Source organism: Melanerpes formicivorus, unplaced genomic scaffold, assembly GCF_026170545.1.
Source record: "Melanerpes formicivorus ecotype bairdi unplaced genomic scaffold, bMelFor1.0.p_v2 SCAF_10, whole genome shotgun sequence".
In the NCBI taxonomy this organism is placed as follows: domain Eukaryota; kingdom Metazoa; phylum Chordata; class Aves; order Piciformes; family Picidae; genus Melanerpes; species Melanerpes formicivorus.
The window spans coordinates 9,191,053-9,218,771 of NW_027142362.1; the positions used below are offsets into that span (position 1 = coordinate 9,191,053).

A 27,719-nucleotide genomic window follows, 5' to 3' on the forward strand; every position below is an offset into this window, starting at 1 on the left:
AAACCAAACCAAAACACACAACTAAACAAAAACCCACAACACAATTCCCTTCCCCCCCAAAAAAACACAACACCAAAACATTGTTGCTCCCTAGGTACTGAAAAACAGAGTTCTTTTTAATACTGAAAATAAACCTCTGTGTATATATTTACACATAAAGAAGTGGGTGTGTGCATGCACACACATGGATATAGATACATATATAAATGCATGCACACACACATAAATTCTCTCTGTTATCTGTATCTCATCTGTGGAATTCAAGGTGCCCATGCCATTCAAATATGTATCATAAAAACCTTGTTATTATTTTAATGTCTTGTTCATAATACTGAGTTTAATCTCTGGGGGGGGGGGGATGGGGGAAGTATCATGTGCTTATATGTATTTTAGAGTAGTTTATTGTTTCTTGGTTGTATTTTACTAATGCCCACAGTCTCATCATGGCTTTCTTCTTAAAGGTGCACATGGTGATCTCTAATGTAATTTAAAGGCACACAGCCTGGCCCTAACTGATGTTTTTAATAACTATCATCTGTGTCCTTTTGACTAATAAATAGTTCTCTGTTTCCTGCTGTCAAAAATGGAAGTGAACCTTGTGTGCATCAGAGAAAGAGGAAAAAATCAAATTCATCCCTCCTCAGACAATCAATCAAAAGTGACAGGCCCTTTAACATACAATTTGTAGGGCACTGTAGTTTGAAAATGGGAACTGTCTGTAACATGTAGCTGGAAGCCTTTGTGGCTTTAACATTGGGCAAAAGCACATCCACGGAATGGAGGAACAAGGCAACATTTAGTTGGGAGAGACTTTAGGAAAACCCTTTCTCCTCAAGCAGTGTGTCCCTCATTTAACCCAGACACGGAGGAGATCGCCCCATTTGTACATCCACCGCCAAGATGTGGCGGTTTGTGTTGTGTTTACCCAACGTTTGCTTTCTTGAGCCTGGCTGCTGCTGCTGCCCCTGACATGTTTTTACCACGTTTCAAGCAAACTGTGTTTGCCAATATGACTAATTCATGATGTGTGGCAGCCGACTCCTTTCAAATACATCTTTGCAAATATTTCTGTTAAAAGGCAGGGGGGGAGGAAAGTAAAAAATCAGTGTGTGAAAATATAGTGACATAAGATTTTAATTTGAATTACAAAAAGATCATTTAAGCCAAGAGTTCTCGTGGTTGGTGAGGCTTTTTTTTTTTTTGATGTGTTTTAAGCAGAAATTAGAATTTATATTACATGGTGTCAGAAAGCTCTTAGCATTTATAAATGCTCACTCCTGCAAGTTAAAAATCCTGGTTCATAATTCCCACTCTGGGTCTTGTGAGGCACTTTTCAATCATTTCTCTCTGCTAATTTTGGTGTCACCCTCATTTCTTTTTAAAAGATTCATTTTGAGCAAATTTGTAAATGGCCCTGATGTGTTCTACAATTTAGTCAATTACTGTTTCAGCCTGCAAGCCTCCTGGGAAACGGAACATACATGGCCTGAAGGTACGAATTTCAATAATTGTTTCAGTAAAGTTAGATGGATTTGTAATGCTGTGTTCCACTTATTGAAATGTCAAATAAAACTGCACTTTCTTGAGCTCTGACAAGCAGGGGGGTTTAAATTTTTTTTTTTTTTCCATTTAAAATTTGTTGGGGTTGGTTTTTTTTTGTTTGGTGAGGGTGAGAGAAGGATTTGTCTGCTGGGTGCTGGCTGCAAGTTCTCCGTCTATAGTTTTACTAGAACCAGAATTGCCTTTCTTTTTTTTCCTTTTGCTTTTTTTTCCCCCATCTCTTGTTAATAAGGTTCCTAAATTGCAATACTCAGTTTGTCAACTCATGTCTGCTGTGACTTCAAAGAGTTAAAAAAAAAAACCCTAAAACCCACCCAAATAACCCTCTGTATTCATTTGGTTTTGGGGGATTTCTCTAAGCGTGGCAGGCGCTGCAGTGAAATTCTTTTAGGCTGTTTGCTGCATTCAGGTAGGCTGATTGCTTCTGTGATCCTGCTCACCACAAAATGCAGAAGACTGAGGGTATAAGTAACTGTTTGGTTTGTGAAATGAGCATAAATAGTGGCCACGTCCTCTCTTTTGCTGTGTTATTTAAGCAAGTGTTGTGGATGTAAGGGTAGGACGTTGTAGTCCGTGAGTTATATACCCTGCTAACCTACATACAGACAAGACCTCAACCATCGGCATGCCTAGCAACAAGCTAATTAACCTTCGGAGTGAAATGAGAAATTCATGGCAAATTACAGGTTAATTAGAATAGTGTCCTCTGAACACAAACGACTGATAAAGATCCTTTCCCTGCCTGCAGGTAAATACACGAGCAGGGTCTGCTAATAATAGCAGTTCGGCGGTCTCAGATTCCCTTCCAAGCAATAGGTAAGAGTCAAGAACGGGAGCATATGTTTTGTTTTGTTGCCTTTTATTAAACCAAAATGGAGCCTTGCGTGCAGTGGTTCCCAGTGATGAGCTTGATGTTGAATAACTTTCTCAATATGACTACTGGGCACACAGGAGTGAAGCGGGGAAGAGGAAATTACCTTGATTCATGGATCTTGTTAGACTCATACTGCTGGTTGTTCAGAAGAAGTATTCCTCTGCTGGAAGAAATAAGTCTTTGCTGGGTAGTTCAGGTGTCTTTGTCCTTTATAAAGCATTGAAATACTGGTGGTGGGTGAGCTAATTTGTGTCAATCTATCTAATAAGCACTGCTGTTTATCTCATTTCAGTTTCTCTGATATTTAGAATGTGATAGCCAATTCAGTAGGTTTATTATTGTGAAGTAAGATTTTTGATTCTCAACAGCTCTGGTGCCCTGTTGCATACAGCTTCAGCAAAGTGGTGGAGCCCAGCTCCCTTATCTTTCTTTTTAGATGCCAGTCCTAATTTGAAAACCCATATTAAGATCTTAAAATGCAAGAGAACTCATTCTCTTTTTTTTTGAGATCTGGTTTTAATTACTGAAGCATAAACTCCCTTTTATTACACGAAGTGATTATACTCAATACTGATATTAAAACAAATAAACCAAAAGCCCACAAAAAAACCTTGAGAAATAAGAAGAGTCTGGCTCCATCTTCTTCGTGTAAGAGGGTGTTTGAAACGTAGGAGTTGAAATCTCTGGAGGCTCCTTTCAAGCTAAATTGTACTATTACTCTAATAAGCATGTAATATTACATTTATCTGTGCATCAGCATGCTGCCTTTCTGAGAGCATTTGGAAACAGAATTGACAGGGATGAACATGATCAAAGCCACACTCGCCCTGCATTGAACACGTGCAGTAAGGGAAGCGCTGGTACCCGTTCTGGCAGGTGCCGCAGTGGTGGCACTGTCCCAGTGCTGGGACATCCCAGGAGGTATTTAAAAGTGTGTAGGTGTGGTACTGAGGGACATGGTTTACTGGTGGGCTTGTCAGTGCTGGGTTAGCAGCTCTACTCCATGATCTTAAAGGTGTTTTCCAACCAAAAGGATGTGAGCTGGTTATCTGGGGGAGGTTGCCACCCCGCATGGTTGGCAGCAGCGCTGGAGTCGTGCTGCAGTGGGAAGCCCCATTTAAGTACCAGTAAAACCATTTTTGATGCTGCTTTTCCTGACCTTGCTAACTGTAAAGATAAAAAAACCCCAAAGCCAGTACCCCTGGTAAATCTCTTCCAGTAAAGCTTGCCCCCACCCCTTGGGGAAGGTTCCCTGTGTATTGCAGTGGTGAAGGTCCTGTGCAAGTGTCTTTAAAGAACAGAAATCTGAACGCCTTAAAGAACTGCAGCCCTCCTCCCAATCTGTCATACCACTGAACTAAATAAAGCTGCTTTCTGTTGCTGATGTGCTGTGGCTTTCAGTACTTCCTGTACTTTGTGCTTGTTCTTAAAGTGCATCGAAAATGAGCCTTCTAGAAGATTCTTGTCACCTTATTTAGTGGTTAATTGCCATTCCTTTCCCGAAACCTTCTGCACTATGAGTTTTGTTTTTGAAGTAATTGAAAGTCTCTCTTTGTTTCATGTTCACAAATTGTTAGTCATGAAAGATGACAAGATCAACTTATGTTTCCTTGGAAAACTTAATTTTTCTTTAAAGTAGTCGTGGGAACAAGAGGCCTATTAAAGAACAAAGCCACCAAATATGAAATCTGTGTTTGCACTGTTCTTGTTAATAATGATCTGTGATCAAGACACATGCACATGCCTTTCAAGAATATATTATTTTGTACTTTTTTTTTTTTTTAAACTTCAGTAATAAGAGCAGAATGTCTCTTTGAGATGAAGTTTTGCAGCCATATTGCTACCCAGGCAGTTTGTTGTGTGGAATGTACAAGACGCAGAGTTTGTCAGTAAGGGAGGTGAGGTGGTTATTCCGTGAGTGTGTGGAAGCAGTTTGAAGCCATTAATGACTTTTAGCTACAAAACACTGAGAGGTGTGGTTTATTAAAATGCTAGTAAAAGAGTTATTTTGGGTAATGTAAGAGACAGGAGTGGTTCCTCCTGAATAAGCACAGCGACTGCAGCAGCGAGATGACCTGGAGTGGATGCGCATGGCAACTTTGCAAGTCTGTGAGATGCCCCAGCCAGGAGTTGTGCTCATCATGCTCCAATCTGTGGTCAGCTGAGGTGGTGAGATACCATCAATGACACACCTGCTGCACATTTACAGAAATTACCTTAAGGAGTTTTAAGACAGAGGAGTTTTAGCTGGCTGAAGATGAGCCAGCTTGTGCCAGGTGGCCACGAAGGCCAACAGCATCCTGGCCTGGGTCGGCAATAATGTGGCCAGCAGTGATTGTCCCTCTGTACTCACTGATGAGGGATTGCCTTGAATACTGGGTTCAGTTTTGGGCTCATCACACTAAGAAGGACATTGGGAGACTGGAGAGGGTCCAGAGAAGGTCAGTGAAGCTGGTGAAGGGTTTAGGGAAAAATCTTAGGAGGAGCAGCTGAGGGACCTGGGGTTGTTCAGCCTTGAGAAAAAGAGGCTGAGGGGAGACCTCCTGACTCTACAACTCCCTGAAAGGAGGTTGGAGCCAGGTGGGGGTTGGTCTCTTCTCCTAGGGAAAAAGTGATAGGATGAGAGGAAATGGCCTCAAGTTGCACCAGGGAAGGTTTAGGTTAGACATCAGGAAAAATGTCTTCATTAAAAGAGTGGTCAAGCATTTGCCCAGGCTGCCCAGGGTAATGGTGGAGTCCCCATCCCTAGAGGGCTTTCAAAACTTTGTGGTACTGAGGGACATTGTTTAGTAGAAACCTGGCAGTGCTGGGTTAACAGTGGACTCAATGATCTTAGAGGTCTCTTCCAACCATAGTGATTCTGTGAAAGTAAAGTCACTTAAAAACTAGATGTGAACCTTATTTTCCTGCTGGTTTTTTTAAACACTTGCTGTGTGAGGGTATCTTAATTTTCTTTTCTTCTCTGAACTGACAAACAATAGGCTGTATCTCAGAGGGTAGCTTAGTCAGGTCTCTAAAGAAAGCTGGTTTGTAAAGGTGAAAAATATATTGATTTTCTTAAATGTTCATTGCTTCTTCATTTCTGCTGTCTGCACTTTGAGGAGCAGCTATACCAAACATCAGTCAGCACTGCTAAAGCTAAATCCATTAGAATATGTAACTGGGAACTTAACTTGATGGCTTGTTTCTTATGTTTTCACTTGGTTTTATAGAGTGAAATAGCAAAGTCATTAAAATTAATTGCCTCTTTTTTTGTTGTTGTTGTTTTGTTTTTCCAGCTTAAAAAAGTCTTCTGCAGAGCTGAAGAAAATACTTGCAAATGGCCAGGTAGGCACCTGGAATTGAGCCTTGGCTCCACGCACATCTTGTTACCACTTAATGCTGCAGTGATTGGCATGCCACAAAGAGGTGGAGAGATGCTTACTGCTCATTTAGTTGTAATGTGTTCTTTTAATACAGAACTGGGGGGACCATCAAAACCTTCATGATATGAATGAGTTCTGTGTCCTGATTCACTGTGATTGGCATAGCAATTTGCTTCCCATTTCTCAAAATGTGCTAATCAGATTCAGCTCCAAATGGATTGAAGTACCTCACACATGTTGCGCTGCTGCCACAATTTCAGGGAGGAAAGTTAATCAATTTTGAATAACTAAGTCAACTGCTCAGTTAGAATGCCCTTCGTATTTTTTAGGGCAGCAAGCAGAGGCTTAAATATTTAGCAGGTTGTTACTAGGAATCACTCTGTGCTGTTTGGATTTCTTTATATTGTAGCTTCTTTAAAGAAAAGCAACCAACCAAATAGCTAAACTAAACCAAACCAAAACCCCAAAGCTGTAGGAATCTGTCTTGTTACTTGGTCTTCCTGCTCCAGACATTCAGGTTCTGGTACCCCAAAGTAAAAGACTTACTGTAACAATTGATGGACAAGTGGATGTCTCGGACAAACAGAGCAATCTTTTCTTACCCATTTTGAGCTGAGCATAGGAGGAGTGTAATGGCATTAAATATATACACCATGCAATTAAACTACCGCCAAAGAATCCCAGATTCTTCAGCAGCAACATAAATATGTTTTAACGTTTGTCATAGTGAAAGCCCTTTGATAGCCTTGGAGGCAGGCACCTGTCCATTGCGATCAAGCTTGCCTATTAGGCTCTATTGACTGAGACATCTGTGTCACTGCAAATAAAAGACTCTTATTGATTTTCTTAACTGCTGTTCACTTCCCCTCCATGTTTCGAAGGCTGAAATCTTAATTATCTCAGATGCGTATTCAGTGCCTTCACACAATGACCTCTCCAAGCCTCATTGGCATTTCATGAATCAAGTAGTTGTAGTTGAGCGTGTCAAGAAGATAAAGGCTGGTCTTCACGCTTGTCCTTCAGTATCACCTGTAACATTGGGGTCTAATAGATGAGAGTGCCCCTTGAAAATGGGAGTTGAACAGCCCTGCGTTACAGCCTTGCCCGTTTGGGACTTGAATCCTTTGAATACAGCTTGGGATTGTATTTTAAAGCTTGTCAGCATTCCTTACGTGCAGAGTTAGTTTAATATTCACAGATTCCTGCCAGGTAGATCTGTTAATGTTTCAAAGTCACAGCTAAACAATCTATTTTTTTCCCTGGATAACTCAAAGTGATGTGAGCACCAGCAGCAGGCTTCTGAACTTTCAAAATGAAGTTGGTAATTGCTTCAGGATTGCTAAATTTATTTAAAGGAGAATTACTGGAGGTGGGTGAAAGCCATCTTTTTGTGATTGAATCCATAAGGTGTATGTGGCACTTTATTTATTCTGAGTAATAGAAATTAGTGTCTGGTGTGCTCTGCAATGGGTTCTTACATCTTCTTGCCTGCATAGCAGGATTTCAAAAAGGTCTAAAAGTACCCAAACTTTTACTGTGATATTAAAAAATGTTAGTTGAACCCATTTAAAGAACAAACAAAACCAAACCCCACAACTATTCCAAATCAGTTTTAACACTCTTTTATTCTCCCTGCTCTTCCAGGAGTTATGCTGCCAAGGGAAAATTCTTGTTGTCAGGCTGTATCGTGTTCTGCAGAACTTGATCACAGATCTGTAGCTGGAAAGAGGTTTCCAGTTGTAGCTGGGAGCAGGTTTCCAGCTGTACCTTCAACTTCTCCCCTTTTTGTGGGGATTAAGTCACACTTATCATTACTTAAATACAGGTTGGGTTATTATTTTTTATTAGCTTTTGACAGTCAATGCTTTCAGGCATTCCTAATGATATTCTTCTAGTGGTATCCATTTAGCCTTAATAAGGAATTCATATTAATCATTAACAGAAGGGGACATGATTCTTCAAGATAATCAAATATTGACAGGTTAGAAATAGCTTTCTGCCTGGGTTCATTGATATAGGTGATGCGATATAAATATTTATTTCTTTTCTGTCACTCAGAGTAAATGCCACCAATTGATTCAGCATTGATATAGTGTCAACAGTTCATAAGAAACATTTGACTGGCTCGTGTTTTCCGATTAGTCTCTGCTCTATAAAGTGGGATTTACTAAATCTCTTCAATTGTCTGCTCATAGAGTGTGACTGCTTTCTGAAGCCATTATTGCTTCGATTCCTAAAGCAAAGGTAGGGCTGCAGGACTCTGCTGCTCTCAGGCCTCTGCATAGAAAATAAGGATTAATTGAACATTTTGGTTTTAATGATTTATAAGAGATAGGCAGTGATTTCTTCCCCAAGCAGCAGGTATAAGCAAGGGATGTTTTGTTTGCTGATCCGTAATTGAAGCCTGCTTTGCTATCTCAATAATCCTGTTAACATTGGCATCCGATCAAACTTGGGGTTGCAGGTTTAATATTCCAGTCCTTACTGTCGAGTTCATTGTTATTATGTTATCATTTTATGATTGAGAATCCCATATTCCCAGTAAAATAAATAAATCACCCCATGGTTTTTGGCATCTTTATTTGAGCCAGTAAATCACACTTTATCTCCCTATCGGCCGCTGGCAGATCCTTGCTCCACCCCAGCCTTCCTTATTTCACCCTGGGTTGCTGGTTGCTCTTTGTGCATCAAGATAAGAAATGGTTCTAGGCTGGCAGCTGGAGGTGATCCTACTACTGCTTTTTAGGGACTGGCATGAAGAAATAACCTCTTTTACCAGTTAGCATAAAACAGAGACGAGAGAATACACTTCATGGCTCTGGTTCTGCTCAATTTGTTGCTTATAACTTGTGTAGCTGCAAAAAATTCTTTCCCCCCGCCGCAAGAAGCAAAGATACAAGTCTGCTCATGGCTTTGTGGATTCATTTGATTCCTCCCAAGAGCTTTGTTTATATGAACATTGCTGTGAATGTAGGAGAGGGATGTTTGTTGTTACCTCAAAGACTGGAGAATTAAAGTCCTCCAGCTTAGAAGAGCAGAACCCCTTAAACACAGTGTGTGCTTCAAATGAACGAGTGCTGCAGGCTGAGAGAAATTGTTTGGAGCATGGGATCAAGAGGAGATTCTTTCCTTATTTTAATGCCCACTTGTGAATTACTGTTCCTCATGAGGTGAGGGTTGGTCTTTTTTCCTCTCCTTATTTGCATTTTCTGATTGATGCAGTGAGCAAGATGTCTTTCAGGAATAAAATAAGCTTTAATTTTCATCAGAAACTTTGATACTTGAATGGGCCACTTCATACCATATTAAGATACCTGGCCCAGGCTTCACTACAAACAGCTAATAATGTAGAGGCAACTTCTGCTTTGAGGTATTTCAGATTGCCTTAGAATTCAGACATTTTTTTCACCTTGCTGGAAGAAATATATAGAGGAGAAGCATTTCCTGTGTGGAACAAGGAAATTTAGTTGGGTAGTGAAAGGAGGGAACACAAAGTTTGGAGTTCAGAACTTCTGTCCTTAATCCAGATGGTTTAAAATCAATTAAGATATTCCATTTTCTGTTTGTAAGACATGCTGAGTATTGACTCTTTAGGGCCTTTCAGCTTGTTACCATCACTTACTTGTTCCAGTTGACGCCAGGGGCAAAGTTGCTCTTCTCTTCACTGACGTCCTATGCTTAAAGATGGCTGAGTAACTGAAGGGCGTGTGTCCCTGATGAATTTGAAAAGCCATCTCAGAAGATGGATAAATGCAGATAGTTGGCTGGTGGCAAGCTCTGCCTGGCTGTCATGGTGCTGGTGGTACCTGAAATCACTAATCTGAAGCTATCTCAGACATGCTTGTGTGATTTCTAATCCAAGGGATTGCTTTTGCCCAGGGACCTGGCTCTAATCACATCAGTGGTAGCAGATCAGACAAAGCATTAAGGGTTTTTTTTCCATGCATTTTAACACACACGGAGGCAAAAATGACAGAGTCTATAGCAGCCATTCCAACTCATAGAAGATCACAGAATGGTTTGGGTTGGAAGGGACCTTAAAGATCATCTAGTTCCAACCCCTTGCCACGAGCAGAGACACCTTCCACTAAACTGGGTTGCTCAAGGCCTCATCCAACATGTTTAACTTGATTGTCCCATCCAATAGAAATAGTTGATAAGAATGAACTAATGGTTTGGTTGCAGATTCCTAGGAAAATGTCTTTTAAGAGTGGGATTTCCCCAGGCAGTTGTTATTTCAAATGCTCAGGAGTTGGAGGGGATCTTTTTGGAGCAGCAAATGTATGCAGCCCACAATTTACACCCATTAAAATATTTTATTTCAATGCCTATACACAGGCATCCCAAAAAACATCTGTAGGGACTTTTATTCTTCCTAATAGGTGATTTAGCTGGAAGAATAGTACAGCTATTTGTACAGGAGAAGGCTGAACTGTAGTTTCATGTTTTAATTGCTCCTCCAGCAAGGTGATGTTTAATAAGCTTTTATAAAATCCATGTGAGAAGGATCCCAAATTCCAGCATTTGCTTGTATCAAGCTTCTGCACTAATATCTGAGGATATCAGCCCATCTGGAGAGTTGTCCCAGAGAGGAGAAAGATTGAGGCAGAGGACTAGTTGTGTACTTCAAAGAAAATTATTTTCATTGGCTAGCAACCCAAGACTGTCTTTTTTTTTAATTTCAGAGTATTTGCTTTAGTTAAAAGATAACAAATGAAGCCCTGTGAAGGAATCCTGCTGACAGAACTGTCACTCCATTAGTATCAATTATCCTGATTCCAGAATAAATCACAAACTTTTCTGGCCATACTTGGGATGACAGTTTTCTGTTGGATTGTTTCCATTCACCTCCAACTTTGGCTCTGGTTATGTGCTGTTCTGGAGACCCTTTTCCTATCAGTATCTGTGACCTGACCCTCTTGAGCTATATTATATCATTCCATTTTGACACCTTTTATCAAACTTTAATGAAATGACCCAGGCAAACAAATTGTCATTAAACTTTCCATCACTTTGTCCCTTGGTATCGTCTTTTATAAATTGGACAGCAAATGTTGTATTGATCTTCTCGTTCTTGCAGCTGAACTTGAAATGACCCAGACTGCTTGTTGTTTATGGCCTAGAGTTGCTTTTCCTTGACATTTCCATCCACAGCATGACATCTCTTTTGTTTTTCTTTCTTTCTTGTGGAGATGAATGAACAAGACATACGGTATCGAGACATCCTCGGTCATGGCAATGGAGGCACAGTCTACAAGTGAGTGCTGAATTTCACTGCAAATTATTGAAAATGAAATGTACCAACGCTCTTTTTCCCTTCAGATTCATACTGAGAGGTGGAGGGCCTGTCACTGCTCTGTGGTGGGGGGAAAAAAAAAAGGGAATAATTAAAAGGCGAAGTAATTCTCTGTATCAACTTCTCAAGAATTCTCTTTCCATATTTACAAGGTGTCTGCTCTTGGGTGCCGTGAGGGCTGCTGCATTTTTATTATCTTTTTAAGACTTGGCTCTGCATTCCTCCTGGGTAACAAGTTAATGGTTCACAAGTGGAACTGGAAATGTCCCGGAGCATAATGAATTGCTGGCAATATTTGCAATACCATTATTCTTGCTGCTCTACCACGCCCTTCACTAGCCCAGTCCTGGGAGGTGATGACAGCGTTGCGCTGCCGTTCTCCAGCAATCCCAAATTAGTTGATACCCCTCTCGCTGTTGCGGTGACTTCCCTCCCTCCCTTCTGAGCAGCAGCTTTGCACGCAGGCTGATGAATATATTAAATGATAAACTCCCCCAAATTTTGGCAGTGAAGCTTCTACCCTGCAGCCAGTATTAATTTTAATATTGTAAAGATGATAATAGCAGAGATAGAGTTTTCTCAACAGGAAAGTCTTTTCTCATGCATAGTGCAAAGTTTAAACTACATAATGTAATATCTGGTACTTAATAGTCTGCAGTGGTGTATGAAAAATATTCCACTAGGAATTAAGAAATCCATACTTTGTAAGAAAGCCCTGAGGGAGTAATAAAGGTTTCCTCCAGAGAGCTATTTACCATATACAGTAACCCAGCATCCCATTATGATTTTGTTTATACCTTAGACATTTTCACTTTGATATTAACAGTTGGGTTGGGTGTTTTTTTTTTTGGTGTTGTGGGGTTTCTAAATGGTTTAAAAGCTACAGTGCATTTAGCTCAGCTCCTAATTGGCTGCCAGCGTTACAAAACAACTCTCCTTGCAGAAGGTTTGCTGAAAGTGGACTTTTCAAAGCCTGAAAGGAACAAAATGGACTCTTCAGAAATCAGGTCTGCCCTGCAGATGGAACATCGTTCAGAAATCTCACACAATCGTAGAATCCTTAAGGTTGGAAAAGAATGATCAAGTCCAACCATAACCCAAACTACCCTGACCACTAAACTGCATCCTGAAGTACCACATTTACAGCTTCTTGAACACCTTCAGCAATGGTGACTCCTCCACCTCCCTGGGCAGCCTCTTCCGACACCTCACCACTCTCTCAGTAAAGAAGCTTTTCCTAATGTACAATCTAAACCTCCCCTGACACAACTTAAACCCATTTTCTCTCATCCTATCACCAGTCATTTGAGAGAAAAGACCAACACCAGCCTTACTCCAACTTCTTTTCAGGCAGCTGTGGACGGCAATAAGCCTTCCCTTCTCCACAGTAAACAATCCCAGCTCCTTGTACAAGCTGCCCTCCAAACCCCTCACCGGCCTGGACATACTCCAGCACCTTGGTGTTTTTCCTATACTGTGCCAACCAGAACTGAGCACACTACTCAAGCTGTGGCCTCACCAGGGCCAAGTACAGGAGCACAATCACTTCCCTGCTTTAGATCCAGGCCAGGATTCTGTTTGCCTTCCTGGCCATCTGAGCACACTACTGGCTCCTGGGCACAGCTGTCCACCAGTACCCCCAGATCCTTTTTCACTGGACTGCTTTCCAGCCACTCTGCTCCAAGCCTGTAGTGTTGCTTGGGGTTGGTATGACCAAAGTGCAGGCCTGGGCACTTGGGCTTGTCAAACCTCATTCCACTGACCTCATCCCATCAATCTAACCTGTTCAGATCTCTTTGCAGTGCCTTCCTCCCCTCAAGCAGATCAATGCTCTGCTTAATTTAGTGCCACCTGCAAGCTAGCTACTACAGCAATCTACAGGAAGGCCAGGAAGGGAATGTTTAGAAACACCTGTGGTGATAGGATGAGGGGCAATGGTTTGAAACTGAAGCAAGGGAAATTTAGGTTGGACATAAGGAGGAAGTTTTACACGATGAGGGTGAAAAAATATTGGAAGAGAATGCCTGGGTTGAGGCCTCATGCCTGGAGACATTCAGGTGAAACTTGGTGGGGTCATGAGCATCCTGATCTAGTTGGAGATGACTGGTTTTGTAAGGCTAATACCAGGTTATAGAGATGAAATATGGTTTCCTTCCCAAATTGACTTCTAATATGTGTTGTGTACAGTTCTGGGCTCCCCAGTTCGAGAGAGGCAGGGAACTACTGGAGAGAGTCCAGTGGAGGCTATGAAGATGCTGAGGGGACTGGAGTATCTCTGTGAGGAGGAAAGGCTGAGAGCCCTGGGGCTGTTGAGCCTGGAGAAGGGCAGCCTGGGAGGGGATCTGCTCAGTGCTCAGCAAGAGCTAAAGGGTAGGGGGCAAGAGGGTGGAGGCAGACATTTTAATGGTGCCCAGTGGAAGAACAAGAGGCACCAGGTACAAACTGGAACCCAAGAGGTTCCATCAGAGCAGGAGGAGAAACTTGCTTGGTGTGAGTGTGCCAGAGCCCTGGAGCAGGCTGCCCGGAGAGGTTGTGGAGTCTCCTCCTATGGAGAGATTCCAAACCCACCTGGACATTGTGATCTTCAGCAACCTGCTGTGGGGTGCCCCTGCTTTAGCCACCAGTGTTGGACTGGATAACCTCCAGAAGTCCCTTCTAAGCCCCACCATGCTGGGGTTCTGGGATTCCTATCAGGTTATTCCAAATTTGTCTCTTGGTTTGAAGAGTTGTACCAATTCCCTTTCATCCCTGAAGAGCTACTGGTTGTCCTTGTTGCAGGGAGGTGGCACTTAGCACAGCGATGTGCTTTGGGTATATCACAGACAAAACTTCCTACGTCGGAGCAATCGCCCTTAAAGTAAAGAGAAATAAAGAGCAGCCTGTTCTCTCTCGGCAAAGGAGCATCTGTGCCAGAGAAAGCCAATAAGAAATTACAAACTGAAATACTTACAGGTAGCTGGATTGCAGTAGTCATAGGTAGCAGCCCACATATATTTTATTCCATTAAATCAATGAACATTTGTCAAATAAAATTAATTGCAAATGTTCAGCTGGTTTCCTTCTTCCACCATTCCACGCTGTCACTTTGTTTCGGAGGAGGCTGTGTGTAGTATTGATCTGAACTTAAAGAACCAGCGTGTCTGTGTGGTATCTTTATTGTTTGTTCCTTTTCTTTCCCCTCTCTTTCCAGCTCTTTATCCTAAGTCATATCCATTATGGCAATGATATATTATCAGCATTCAGCAAACAAGAGCGCGGGTCGCAGGTCGCCGAGCAAAAAATTTTCAGCCTCTCTTTCCCCGTGAATTAACTACTATTGAAATAGTTTATTGAGATTGAAGTATTGATCACTTTTCATGCTCCCCCTGGCTTAAAGGGGGAGGTGATTTTTGTTGTCTTTGGAAGACACTATGCTTAGTTAGAAAACGTTCCTTCATTTATTTGGGTTCTTTACAGCTGCAGCTGGTTTATGGCTTGGAGGAGAGGTATCTTAGCTTTATTTTTATGACAGTATAATTATACTTTAGAAATACACTTGATTACTGTGTGTAGCAAAATTGTTCCACTATATTGGCTTGGCCAATATTGCTATACAAACAACTTTTCAGTCAATTGAGTCTGGTAAAAAAAAAAAATCAATACTTTATAGCAATATTTCTAGTGAGAACTTGCTGAATCTGAATGTTTTCCCAGTTCTTATAACAAAAAAAAAGAAAGGGATTTTATTTGTCTTCCTATTTTCCCCCCTACCTTTGGATACCCTATTTTCTTAATTAAGATATCTCTAGTGAGAACTTGCTGAATCTGAATGTTTTCCCTGTTCTAACAAACAGCTATAAAATCCTCCTTCTTTTTGTGTGTGTGTCTTCCTATTTTCCCCCTACCTTTTGATACCCTGTTTTCTTAATTAAGAAATAACCACTAGAGATAAGAACAGAATCAGTTAATGATTCTTGCTTTCAAATTGCTTATATTTTCCAAACTAGGGGAGACCATACTTATAACCCCAAACTGTGCATTTGAGAAATAGCTTTGAAGAATTCCTGCTTTCTGGTTGTTTGTTCTCCTGGAGCATACTGGGCAAGAAATGTGTCTTGAGTCAAGATTGCCGAGAAAGTGATGAATTAAATCTGCCCTAACAAGGTCTGAAAGCACACCAGAGTCTTTCTCTTCTGCTTTCCAGTTGCTGTAGATAGTTTTACCTCATTAACTGGGATTTCCACTTAGCATGGAGTATCAGAAGTCCAGTCTTACGAATTTTAGGAATCTCAGCTGCTGTTGTTTTGCAGAGGTTTGACCTGACAGGAGGACCCTGAGACTGTTCTGCTGGTAGATGCTTGACCTTCCAGCTCTCTGACAGTCTTTCTGATTACGCAGGATCACAGGGTTTGGAAGGGACCTCTGGAGATTGACTGCAATCCTGCATTCCCCCTGCAAAGGCAGGTTCACCTAAAGAAAGTCACACAGGAGCATGTCCAGGCAGCTTTGGAATGTCTTCAGAGATGGAGATTTCTCTCTGCAGCCTGATTTCCTACCAAGAGGCTGTTTTGATAAGACTACTCCTCCAGTGAAATATCAACAGTTTGGTCTGTAGTGGGATGTAGACACCCTACCAGCCAGTCTCAGGAGTAGCTACATTTAATGATTTACACCTAAAATCCTTAGTTTTGTATCTGTTTTGAGCCTCAAGATTCCAAAGTAGAGGTATTGATCTCTGGCAAATAATTATTCTGTGAAGTCCCTCGACGATTTCCTTCCTTTATATAGAAGCAAAAAGAATCTTTTTCTCTTATTCCATATTTTCTAGTTCTTGATTGGCAATTGTACTGCAAATGAGGAGTGAGGTGTCAAAGGTGAGGCTAGACAGGGCTCTGGGCAGCCTGATCTGGCTTGAGGATGTCCCTGCTTACTGCGGAGGGGGTTGGGCTAGATGACCTTTGGAGGCCCCTTCCAACCCAGATCATTCTGTGCTTCTGGAGGAAGGAGCTGTGTTTAGGGGATGGGTGCCTGGGATGTTTTTGAAGTGTCTGTTGTTGTGTATGGTTTGGAAATCTTTAGATTCTGTTAGAGGAGTCTTCAACAGCAGTGAGCTGTAGTGCTCTGGATACAGAAATACACATAAAGGCTCAATGATGCCATAATTAATTTGTTACCCACCTTCTGGGGAAGAGGGAAGAAAAGGGAGAAGCAGTTCTCATCTCAGCAAAACACTGTTAAAGCAGACGGCTTCACTTTGAGTTGAGTAATTGGGAGAGAAGTGGATGTTGATGATGTACCACCCAGAAGAATTGTAGAGCTGGGGAAAACAGGGAGAGATGTGGAAACTTAATTTGTTTGAGCAATTTACTGGAGCAATTTTGTTATTTGGTTGAGTTGCACCTTCCAGCATATGCCTGTTTCTTTATTCCCTATCTCAAGCCAACCTTGGGGTGCCCCATTAGCACGATAAACATAGCGTGTGGCAAGACAGCTGGGAAGTTGCTCTTTCTTGCCAGGCAGCCTGCAAATGATGCCTTGACAGTGTATTGCTGATCCTCTCCGACATTAGCAGGGATAAAGTGTTGTCTGTTCTGGAGGAGATGTAGCTCTGGATGACAATAAGGGAGGTAGAGGTGATTCAGCTCTGTTTGATGGAATAGCTGGAGTTTATCGTTGCTTGGGGAGCTTTGGGTCAGCAAGGCATCACAGAATGGTTTGGCTTGGAAGAAACCTTAAAGATCATCTAGTTCCAACCCCCCTACCATGGGCAGGGACATCTTCCACTACACCAGGGTGCTGATGCCCCATACAACCTGGCCTTGAACACCTCCAGGGAGGGAGCATCTCAGACCTCCCTGGGCAACCTGTTCCAGTGTTTCACCACCCTCACTGTAAAGAATTTATTCCTAATATCCAATCTAAATATCCCCTCTTTCAGCTGAAAGTCATTGGCCCTCGTTCTGTCACCACAAGCCCTTGTAAAAGGGCTTTGGTGTGAGGATGCTGGAGCCCTAGAGCAGTCCATCTGGAGAGGCTGTGGGGTCTCTGTCTCCCCAGAGTGAATAGAGATAGAAAGGGCTTTCCCAAGGCAGCAAACCAGAAGCATGAATGGAGTACCGCCCTGCTGCCCTACTCAGCTGATATTGCTCTTTCCAGGAGAGGTTCTTACCACTTTTTGTACACATTCCTTGTCCCAGCCTGGTGCTTGATGCAGCTCTGAAGAAGTGAAGTACAGGCAGCTTCAGGGCTTTATTTGGTGTCAAAACAAATCACTGGCCACATGAGGTCTGAAAATCCCATCCTCTGCATTCTTGTGCTGCAGTTGTGGAGATGTTTTCCTTTTTTCCCCCCCTCTTTCCCATACCATGTTTATTTTCTGCTTCTCTTGTTTTGTTTTCTTTTTTTAGTGCCACTCAAAAGCATTGGAACAAGAACAGCTGGACTAAGTTTGAAATAACCCACCCAATGTCTGTGCGTTATCCTTGCAGTTTAAACAAGACTGACCAGTGATTGCTGTTCACTTGTTTCTTTTGACCCCAGCCATCACTTGCCTGCCTCATAAAATCTGTTATGCACAAAAGTGCATAAAATGAAGATAAAGTACCTCCTTCAAGTCTGACAAAACCCATTCCTTTGCAAAATGGGAGCTGCAGTGAAAGTAAATAAATGAATGGACAGCAATCACAGCCTAGTTGATGAAACTGTTCAATTAAAGCACAGGCATTTACATGGTGTAATTTCCCTAAATTGCCAATGAGCCCCTTTAGACACAACCAGTGTTCAAATTGATTTCAGCATTGATTTTGGCTGAAGCTGATAAATTTCTGCTTGTTAGTTAAAGTAATTTTGCAGAAGACTTTGTACCGTGGTATTGAAGTGTTCATTTAGCTGATGGTTAAAAGAGGAGTTATTTACAGAGGGTTCTACTGTTGTTCTGAGATGGGACAATTCCCCGGTCATCTTTTTACTTTTAATTTTTTAAGCTTCAGTATACAATCAATAGGTTATGGAAACTGATTAAAATGTACCCAGCCAGCTGCCTATGGCTGTTTAATTAGAAACTGGATGATTCTTAAATTAAAGTTGTTGTGTTTGCACTGTGTGCCCATAGCTTGGAGAATCGAAACAAACAGTAAGCCTGGAAATTTGGGTTGTGAGGTGGTGTGTGAGCACGGTGTAGCTTCCCTCAGCGTGAGCAGTATTCTCTCTTTCTTGGTTACAAATAATAATGTGGAGTAGAATAGAATAGAATAAACCATCTTGGAAGAGACCTTCAAGATCATCGCGTCCAACCTATCATCCAACACCACCTAATCAACTAACCCATGTAACCAAGCACCCTGTCAAGTCTCCTCCTGAACACCTCCAGTGACGGCGACTCCACCACCTCCCCGGGCAGCCCATTCCAATGGGCAATCACTCTCTCTGTGTAAAACTTCCTCCTGACCTCCAGCCTGAACTTCCCCTGGTGCAGCCTGAGACTGTGTCCTCTTGTTCTGGTGCTGGCTGCCTGGGAGAAGAGACCAACCTCTGCCTGTCTACAACCTCCCTTCGGGTAGTTGTAGAGAGCAATAAGGTCACCCCTGAGTCTCCTCCTCTCCAGGCTAAGCAGCCCCAGCTCCCTCAGTCTCTCCTCATAGGGCTTGTGTTCCAAGCCCCTCACCAACTTTGTTGCCCTTCTCTGGACACCTTCCAGCAAGTCAACATCCTTCCTAAACTGAGGGACCCAGAACTGGACACAGTACTCAAGGTGTGGCCTAACCAGTGCAGTGTACAGGGGCAGAATGACCTGCTCCTGCTGGCCACACTGTTCTTAATGCAGGCCAGGATGCCATTGGCCCTCCTGGCCGTCTGGGCACACTGCAGGCTCATGTTCATCCTACCATCAACCAGCACCCCCAGGTCCCTCTCTGCCTGGCTGCTCTCTAGCCACTCTGACCCCAGCCTGTAGCTCTGCATGGGGTTGTTGTGGCTGATGTGCAGAACTCGGCACTTGGATGTGTTAAATCCCATGCCAAGTAGAGGTCTCGTGCGAGTAGAGGGCTGGTGGAACAGTAGAAGGCTGGTGGAAGAGTTGAAGGTTGATGGAGAAGGGTAGAGGGTTGGTGGGAGAGGGTAGAGGGTTGCTGGAATTTGCCATAGCCAAGCTATGCCAAGCTTATAGGCACTGGTTGTTGCCTAACATAAAATACATCTTTAAATAATGCTTTCTGCTCACAGAAGTGAGTGTGAGAGGATGAGGGGCAGAAGAACCTGTATTGATGTAGGAATTGTGCTGCCAGTGTTGCTTCAGGCTCTCCTTAAGCTCTGCAGGATGTCTCTGTGAGCAACAGTGGGTGTAACAACACCAGGCAGGTTGACATTGATCTTTCTCCATTTCTTTTCACCCCAGCTTCTTTGAAAATGCTCAAAATGCTAGAAATTGACTGCTCAGATGCTCACTGACTGCTCATCATAAGGGGTAGCCTTCCATACCCAGCTCTGGGGGAGAACCACCTTCTCTATGTGCCACCACAGCTGTTTTAATGACCATGGCAAAGAGCATTACATGAGGAGCAATGCCAGAATTGTTTCTGGTGTGGTGCTCATCACAGTGGTCTGTCACTGCAGTCCAGTAGTGATTGGAACACTGTGACTAAACTAACCTCATGGTATTTGTACTCTCAACCTGCTCCTGGGGAAGAGCAAGTTTCTGCTTGAAACCAAACCACAATGAGGAGAAAAACGCTCCTAAAGCTGTTAGAGTGGCTACCCAGAGAACTTGTGCTGCTTAGCACAGTTGTGTTTTCTGCTTCTGGTCATAACTGAATTGCTCTGATTTTCCTTAAGAACTTTTGTAATGTGACTGCTACAAACACATATAACCCTAGAATGGTTTGGGTGGGAAGGGGCCTTTCAAGGTCATCTAATCCAAACCCCTGCAGTCAGCAGGGACATCTGCCACTGGAGCAGGTAACTCAGAGCCCCCACCTACCTGACCTGGAATGATTCCAGAGGTGGGGCATCTCCCACCTCTGGGCAACCTGAGCCAGGGTCTCACCACCTTCAGTGTCAAACATTTCTTCTCTCTAGTCTGAACCTCCCTCTTAGTTTAAACTACCACCCTTTGTCCTGTAGCAACAGGAAGTCTCTCTCTTGAACAAGCGGTCTGATAATGCATAAAATCCACTTTAGGTCTTTTTGTGGAGACATGGCAGCATCTAAACTGCTGTCACTATACTATGTGACATACCTTTTGGCTCATTCTGTTATTTCAACTTTTTTTCCTCCAGTAATGGTGGGTTTACTGTCCATCTCAGTCTAAGCTTATGACTGCTCTGCTTCCTCTTGTCCTTTCAGCTGGTTCAAAGCCATCAGCTGAAGTACATGACTGTGTCTGCATCTTAACTGGATTGGTCCTGAGGTAGAAAATGACCAGGTGTTGGTGGTAGTGACACCACAGCCTCCTCAAGCAGTGTCAAGTCTAAGCCATCTCCAGCTTTAGTTCTTTCTGTCTGTACAGATCTGTCTTAAGGAATGAGAGCAGAATTGCAATGGGATGGATCTAAGGAGGGAGACTCTTCTCCCTAGTGTCAGGTGCTAGGACATGAGGACATGGCCTGAAGTTGTGCCAGGGGAGGTTTAGGCTGGAGATTAGGAAAAATTTCTTTCTGCAAGAGTGGTCAGGCTCTGGAACAGGCTGGCCAGGGAGGTGGTGGAGTCACTGTCCCTGGAGGCGTTCAGGAAACCTGGGGACATGGTTTAATGGCCATGGTGGTGTTAGGTTGAGGGTTGGACTCGATGATCTTAGAGATCTTTTCCAACCCAAACAATTCTACAATTCTGTGACTTGTAACCCAGTTTTCAAAGGCTGACCCTGAATGCTTGGCTGCAGTGGAGGGGAAGACTCATGTAAGTGGCAACAGATGGAAGTACTAGGAGGTTACAGCACAGAAGAGGTGAGGGTTTCATTCTGCTGGCCTTGGGCTTGCATGTGAAAACCGCTTCACTCTCACAGAGCAGGGTTAAGTGAGACATTTTACTGCCCAACATTTTCTTTATGCAGCTGCTTCTGCCAATTTTTGCTCTTTTGGAAAGTTTTAAATGCAGATAACAAGCATTTGTTTGTTTGCTTGTTTGTTTCTGAGCTGAGCAACAAATCATTTTGCAGTCAGTGCTGAAGCATCTGTAATGGAATTTTGGAGAGCGGGGAGGTTGGCGTCGATTGCAGTTTGAACTAGCACAGTCCTCATAAAAGCTCCTTTTTACAACTGCTCTGCACTTTGGATTTCCTGTTTTAACAGCCAGAGAGTCAGGCTAATGTGTTTGCCTATTGCAGAAGGCAACAACTGTCAAAGTGTTTATTTCCTAGAAACAATTTGAATCCATTTCTTTTAGATGGCCGGCGGAGTACGTGACAGTTCAGTCATCAGACTGCCAGAGTCTGGCCAGTAACATAACAGACAGTGGCAAAAAGAAGGGGGTGGGGGTGGGGGGAGGGGGGCAGGAGGGGAAGAGAAAATTAACAGTAAACCAAATCTGTGGGTGATTTGCTGCCTATAGTTTGCAGCTGGTGACTGACGTGTCATTCTGCAGTGCATAACACTTAGAGAGCAGTGTTCATCTCGTGCGACACCAGCACAGTCATTTTGCTCTGGGTTATTTCTCATAGGGCAGGGAAATGCTCAGTTTGACTCCATTCAGTGCCCTCACATCTGAAGGTGCTGCTCCCTACAACCACAGCTTTTTGTGTTAAATTTTTAACTCAAAGAAACCCAGGGCTTAGGAGGAATGACTGAGTGGTACAGGGGGTTGTTCACCCTGGAGAAAAGGAGGCTAAGGGGTAACCTTCTGGCTCTCCACAACTCCTTGAAAGGAGGTTGGAGCCAGGTGGGGGTTGTTCTCTTCTCACATGCAACAGCTGACAGGACAAGAGGAAATGGCCTCAAATTGTGCCAGGGGAGGTTCAGATTGGATATTAGGAAACATTTCTTCCCAGAAAGGGTTCTTAGGCACTGGAATGGGCTGGGTAGGGAGGTGGTGGAGTCACCAGCCCTGGAGCTGTTGAAAAGATGTGTGGATGTGGTTCTGAGAGATGTAGTTTAGTGGTAGCAGCATAGCAGTAGTGGTGGGATTGTGAGCTTTAGGTGAGTAGTTGGACTTGATGTCAAAGGTCTCTTCCAAGCTAAACAGTTCTGTCATTCTGTGCTTCTGTGGCTTCCCTGTATATGTTAATTTCTGTTAGATACCCTGGGTAGGGATCTGCTTAATATTCAACAAGAGCTAAAGGGTGAGGGGCAAGAGGATGGAGCCAGACTCTTTTCAGTGGTGCTAGTGAAAGGACAAGGGGCAAGGGGCACAAACTGTGCCAGGAACAGGAGGAGAAAATTCTTTCTTGTGAGGGTGCTGGAGCCCTGGAGCAGGCTGCCCAGAGAGGCTGTGGAGTCTCCTTCTCTGGAGAGATTCCAAACCCACCTGAATATTGCGTTCCTGGGTAAGCTGCTGTGGGGTGTCCCTCCTTTAGCAGGGGGTTTGGACTGGATGATCTCCAGAGGTCCCTTCCAACCCCCACCATGCTGGGATTCTGTGACCTGAAATATTTGCTATTTTTACTGCATGGCCTGAGGTTGCCACTGGGGAAGGTCATATTGGACATTAGGAGGAAGCACTTTGCAGGTAAGATGGTGCAGCACTGTCACAGGGTATGAGAGCAGCAGGGGATCTCTATCCTTGGGGCTTTCAGCGCAGAGCCAGCCAAAGCTACAGCTGAGTTCATCCGCTGCTCCAGTCCCGCTCAAGAGAGAGGCTGGATTTGATGGTGTGCAGAGGTCACTTCCAGCCACCCTTTCATCTCCTAGGAGCATCGTTGAGCGGAATTCCAGCAGCACTTCGTGTGAGGCAGCAGAGTGCTTGTGGCATCAGCCAGAAGGTTCTCTGGTGCCTTGCCCAGCGGGGAGCGTTGTGTCCCTGTGTCCTGCCGTCGCACCGCGAGTGCAGCCCTGCTGCCAGTCCATCATTTTGTCATCTTTGCTGATGTCAGTTATATTTCTGGGAAGGGAAGGGACTGACTCATTGGCATAGCAGAGAGGTCATGGCTTTCCCTTGAATCATTTGGTCTTGCCAAGGAATATCTTATTGATTAGAAATTGTTACCTCAGCTATTGGGCGGGGGGGGGGGGGAGAAATAGAAAAATAGGTCCTGGTGGGCAGGGTGGGTGGGTGGGAAGCAGGATCTTGGGTGGGGTGGGCTGATGATGTAGCTTCTTCAAGTGCTTTTTGGCATCAGCATTAGCAGTGTAATACACAAATTGTAATGAACTTTTGCTTCTGGTTTGAGGTTGCCTTTATCTTGAGTTTTCAGGCTGTAGCAAAAAGTTACTGCACCTGCTAGGAAAAGCTGTTGGAGGAAGCTCTGGGGTCTTTGCATGCTCAGTTCCAGCTTCTGATGTGACCATCCTTGAATCGCTTGTATTTGGGCAGATGCTTTACAGTTAAAAATTAGAAAGGGAGTTGCAAATTGCTGTTTCTCTTGAGTGCTTGCACGTTGGAAAACCTGAAGTTCGTTCTTTGCTTGCCCTGGAAGAAATTAAACCACAATCACAGCAAGTAATGCAGCTCCCCACTGTGCTTTTAGGTAAAATTCCTCACAGGGAGGATATAAAATTGTTAGTCTTAGCAAGTTGAAAGAGGGAGAAATCTTTTGTTGGGTATCTAAGCTGTTTATTAAGAAGCTTGTGCGCGTTCTGTTTGGTTGGGTTTGTTTGCTTTACTTCTAAACTGAGTAGAAACTCACTGAGTGTATGATTTTATTTTTTTAGCACTAAGTATTAGGATGGGCTGTGGCTTATTCCTTACTGAAGCTTGAGCCAAAGCATCTTCAATTTCTCCTCTGGTTTTCATAGAATTTCGGTTGGAAAAGACCTCTAAGATAATCAAGTCCAACCATCAACCTGAGATGGCCTTAGTGCAGTCATTGCAGTAGACATCAGGAAAAACAAAGCAGACAGCATGGAATTCAGTTACCTTTTCCCTGCTTTTCTTATTAAAACAGAAGCCAGCAGCTCCTGAAGCTTTCATTTTCCAATTTGCTTTCCTTTAGGAACACATCTTATCTGTGGGAAGGGGAGGTGGGGGGGAGATGCTGAGGAGTTGACAGTTCCCCCCAAAGCCCTACTCTAGTTTTCCACGATATTGATTTTTATTTTCTGGAACACAAGGGATGCACAGGCTGTACTCTGCAGTCCATCAGAAGTTTTTCTGGCTTAGCTGGAGGGCTGTGTTCAAGCAGAGTGCATGCTTGCTCACACTGTCTTTTCCCTTCTTTTTATTCCCCAAAATAACCCAGCTTTTGCCACGGAGCTGGGCACGCTGCCCTGAGGGCTACTCTCCATTTTCAGAGTGGAGGAGACAAAGTTATGCTAAAGGACTTGGCTTGCATGGGTCCCTTCAGGGCTTTGAATGTCTAGGGATATGGTTAATAGTCAAGGTTAATAAAATATTTGACACAAGCGTGCCAGTCTTGCTTAGAAGCTGTTCATTGTAATGGATGGAGGGGCTCGGAACAATGAACTCCAGTGGGAATGTGAAGGAAGAGATTTAAATTTCTTTGCCCCAGTGGGAATGCTTTAGAATATGTAGTGTTGAGCTCTGCCTCTCCTGTTGTTGCACAGCGTGCAGCAGCTTTAAACCAAGCTCTCTGCCTGGTGTGCCGGGCACTTTCACCAGAACTACCTAAAAGGAGATGGTGACCACGTCCTCCCATCTCACCTGAGCACAGCCTACCAGGACATCAGGGGAAGAAGGCCCCCCAGAACTCACTTTTTCCCCAATCTTCCAGCTTCCTTGCTCCATTTTTCCCCATTCTTTGACCTGCAATGCTTTCTACCGCACTGCCTCTGTTGCTGAAGTATTTCTACAGTGGGTAAAAAGCAAACCAAACCCCAACAAGAAGCAGCAGCAGAACGAGCTTGTTTTCCCAGAGCCGATTCCTGCAAGGAATGAAATTTTGCCAACCTCAAACCAGTGTTTTCCATGAATATTTTGCATTTCATTGCATTCAATTTCTCCTCTTTACATTTGTCTCTGAAGTAGTTCAGCAGCTATTTAGCAACTGTTTTCACTTGTCTTTAACATCCACTTGTCTTTACTGTTTGGCGCTGCTCAAATAGTTCCTAGCAAGAGGAGTTGCTGTTGTAACTGCTTATTAGGCAACATCATTTGCATCCCATCCTGGAAGGTTTTGAAGTGTGTGTTCACTGGAATGTGCAGAACCTTTTGCATTTTGCTGCTTTGCTTCCCCTAATGATCTGTTTCTACAGTGATGAGTTTGTTTACTTACTTTTGGAGGTGACACTGAAATCTGTGAGGGTTGACCCTTGAGATGAGACTTCACATTACTTATAGGGTATGAATGCTAATTTAATCTCTTTGGAGTCATGTGTAGATGTACTGATGGGTGCAGCATGCACAAAACTCTGTTTTTCTTCATGCTGTGCACATTATTCTGTGCACAGAGAATGGGTTGAAGATTTAGACCGGGTAGTAGAAAGAAACTCTTTACAGTGAGGGTGGTAAGTGTGGTGGTTTAGGCTGGGTGCTGGCCTGGATGCCACTGCACAGACCACACCTGGGAGGTCCCAAAAAGGTCCAGCCCACTGGGTGGTCACAGCAAACCAGGTATTTCACCCACAATCCTCTGCTCCTCTATAAAACATCCACATGGGGTCTTCACTTCCTCTTTTGCCCCCCGCTGCTGCCTAGGTAAAATGGTGTGAGCCGCCTCCCTTGGGCCTGCCCAGGCCCAAGGCTGGGTTGGGGGGGGAGGAAAGAGCCCTGGGGGGGTTTTGGGTGTACCCCCAGGTGGGGATGGGATGTTCTTGGGTATGTTTTGGAATCTCTCTCTCTCTTTGCCACAGTGCTTCTGGTTCTCTGTGAAACTTCCATTGTTGGTTTTTTTGTGTTTTTCCATTTAAACTTTCCACCTTTTTTTTTTGCAATCCATTTGTCTGAGTCGTTATTTTTGCCTGTGGTGGGAGAATTAGCCTCCCAAACCACGACAGTGAGACACTGGAAGAAGGTGAGGCCTTGAGCCACCTGGTCTAGTGGAAGGTGTCCCTGCCCACAGCAGGGGGGTTGGAAGTAGATGACCTTTAAGGTCCCTTCCAACCCAACCCATTCTACGAATCTATGAGATGAGGCTTTGTGTTACTTCTAGGGTACGACTGCTATTTGTATCTCCTTGTAGACATCTGTAGATGGCTACAGCATGCACCAAAGTATGTTTTCCTTCATGCTGTGCACATTTTTCTGTGGATTTTTTTTTCTTCCTAGCGCATTCTTCCGAAGCTACATAAAGGTACTAAATCTTCAGGCTTCAGCTGTGCTGACTGTAACCAAAATGATCAATTCCAACGTAGAGTTCCACATAATATCCAACAAAACTGTTTTCCCTGCACACTCATTGGAACGGGTAATTACTGTAGCAACTACAGACTAATTTGAAGTGTTAGCTGTTAATTAAAACACTGCAGAGGTGTACGGTTGTCTTTTGGTGTAACCAAAGCTCCCATTCAAACTTCATTAATCACTTTGCAGTTATTGTGTTGGGGAAGGTCAGGACAATCGAGATGCTGGATCAACCCAGAGTAAACAAATTCCTCCCCTCCCAGGTAGCGAAGCCAGTGGACACGCCGTACCCGTGGGCATGGCATCTCCTTTGTGATCCAATTCTCAGCCATAATTAAATGTTAAATTGGTACTGTCAGGGCTCTGTAAACCAAACCAGGTATCTGCCCTCTGCTGGAAATTTAACCCAAACTTCCACGGATGAATTAGCGTGCATCATAATTAAATAATCAAGTCTTCCCTTTTAATTCACTTGGAAACAGGAGATCTCTCTTATGGAAAAAAAAAGATCAGCTTTCTTGACAAGCTAATTAAGTTGCCAAACTGTCCAGCACAGTCCACATGAAGCTAACAGACGCTGAGCATGCTAGCTCAACCTGTTCATCTTCTTATCATCTCTGCTGATCTTAAGTCCATAATGTTTTGCCACTGTTGATTCATCCATAGTTACAGCAGAGCTCATTGACTCGGTGGGATTCATTGATTATGCATTCAGGCTGTCAGAGCCTCTTTGCCTCTTGGACTGATATTAAATAACACTGATTTTTGGGGTTGCCTTTTGAAACTGGCTGATTCCTAAACAGAAAACACCACTTGGTTCTGCAAATGTTGAGCCATGAGTTATTAAATGAAGCTGAAGTTTGTGGAAACTTCCACGCTATTAACAGGAATTATCTGAGTGCTTAGGGTTATAAATAAGATTAAACAACGCTCTCACCCTGTACTGTATCTGATTCTGCATGCCAAAAAAACCCCAACTATTAGAGCTTTTCTTCTTCAGTAATGATTGCTAGAGGTAGAGAGTGCTAAAATATTACCATTTGTTAAAGTTAGTGCCACATATATACTGTGCATAGTGTCATGAATCAGTTACAGACAATAAAACCAGTGAAGGGGAAAAGCTTTAATGGTTTTGGGTTTTATGCAAAATTACTTCAGATTTTGAGGAGACTTTTTTTTGTCTCCTACCTTTTGATTTTCTTAGGAGCTTACACTTAGGACTACACAAGTCACGGTTAAATAGCCAATGATAGCTGTTTGC

The 27,719-nt window shown here is 43.4% G+C and overlaps 1 protein-coding gene across 2 annotated transcripts in view; it reads left to right on the forward strand.

The window, feature by feature from the left end:
* MAP2K5 (mitogen-activated protein kinase kinase 5) overlaps positions 1–27,719 on the forward strand; it is a 161,287-nt gene that overhangs the window by 25,316 nt on the left and 108,252 nt on the right. For both annotated transcript variants that reach the window (XM_068143548.1, XM_068143547.1), the window contains exons 5-8: positions 1,452–1,492; positions 2,309–2,376; positions 5,713–5,761; positions 10,992–11,056. In XM_068143548.1, the coding sequence (XP_067999649.1) occupies positions 1,452–1,492; positions 2,309–2,376; positions 5,713–5,761; positions 10,992–11,056 (223 nt within the window). The remainder of the gene's footprint in view (positions 1–1,451; positions 1,493–2,308; positions 2,377–5,712; positions 5,762–10,991; positions 11,057–27,719) is intronic.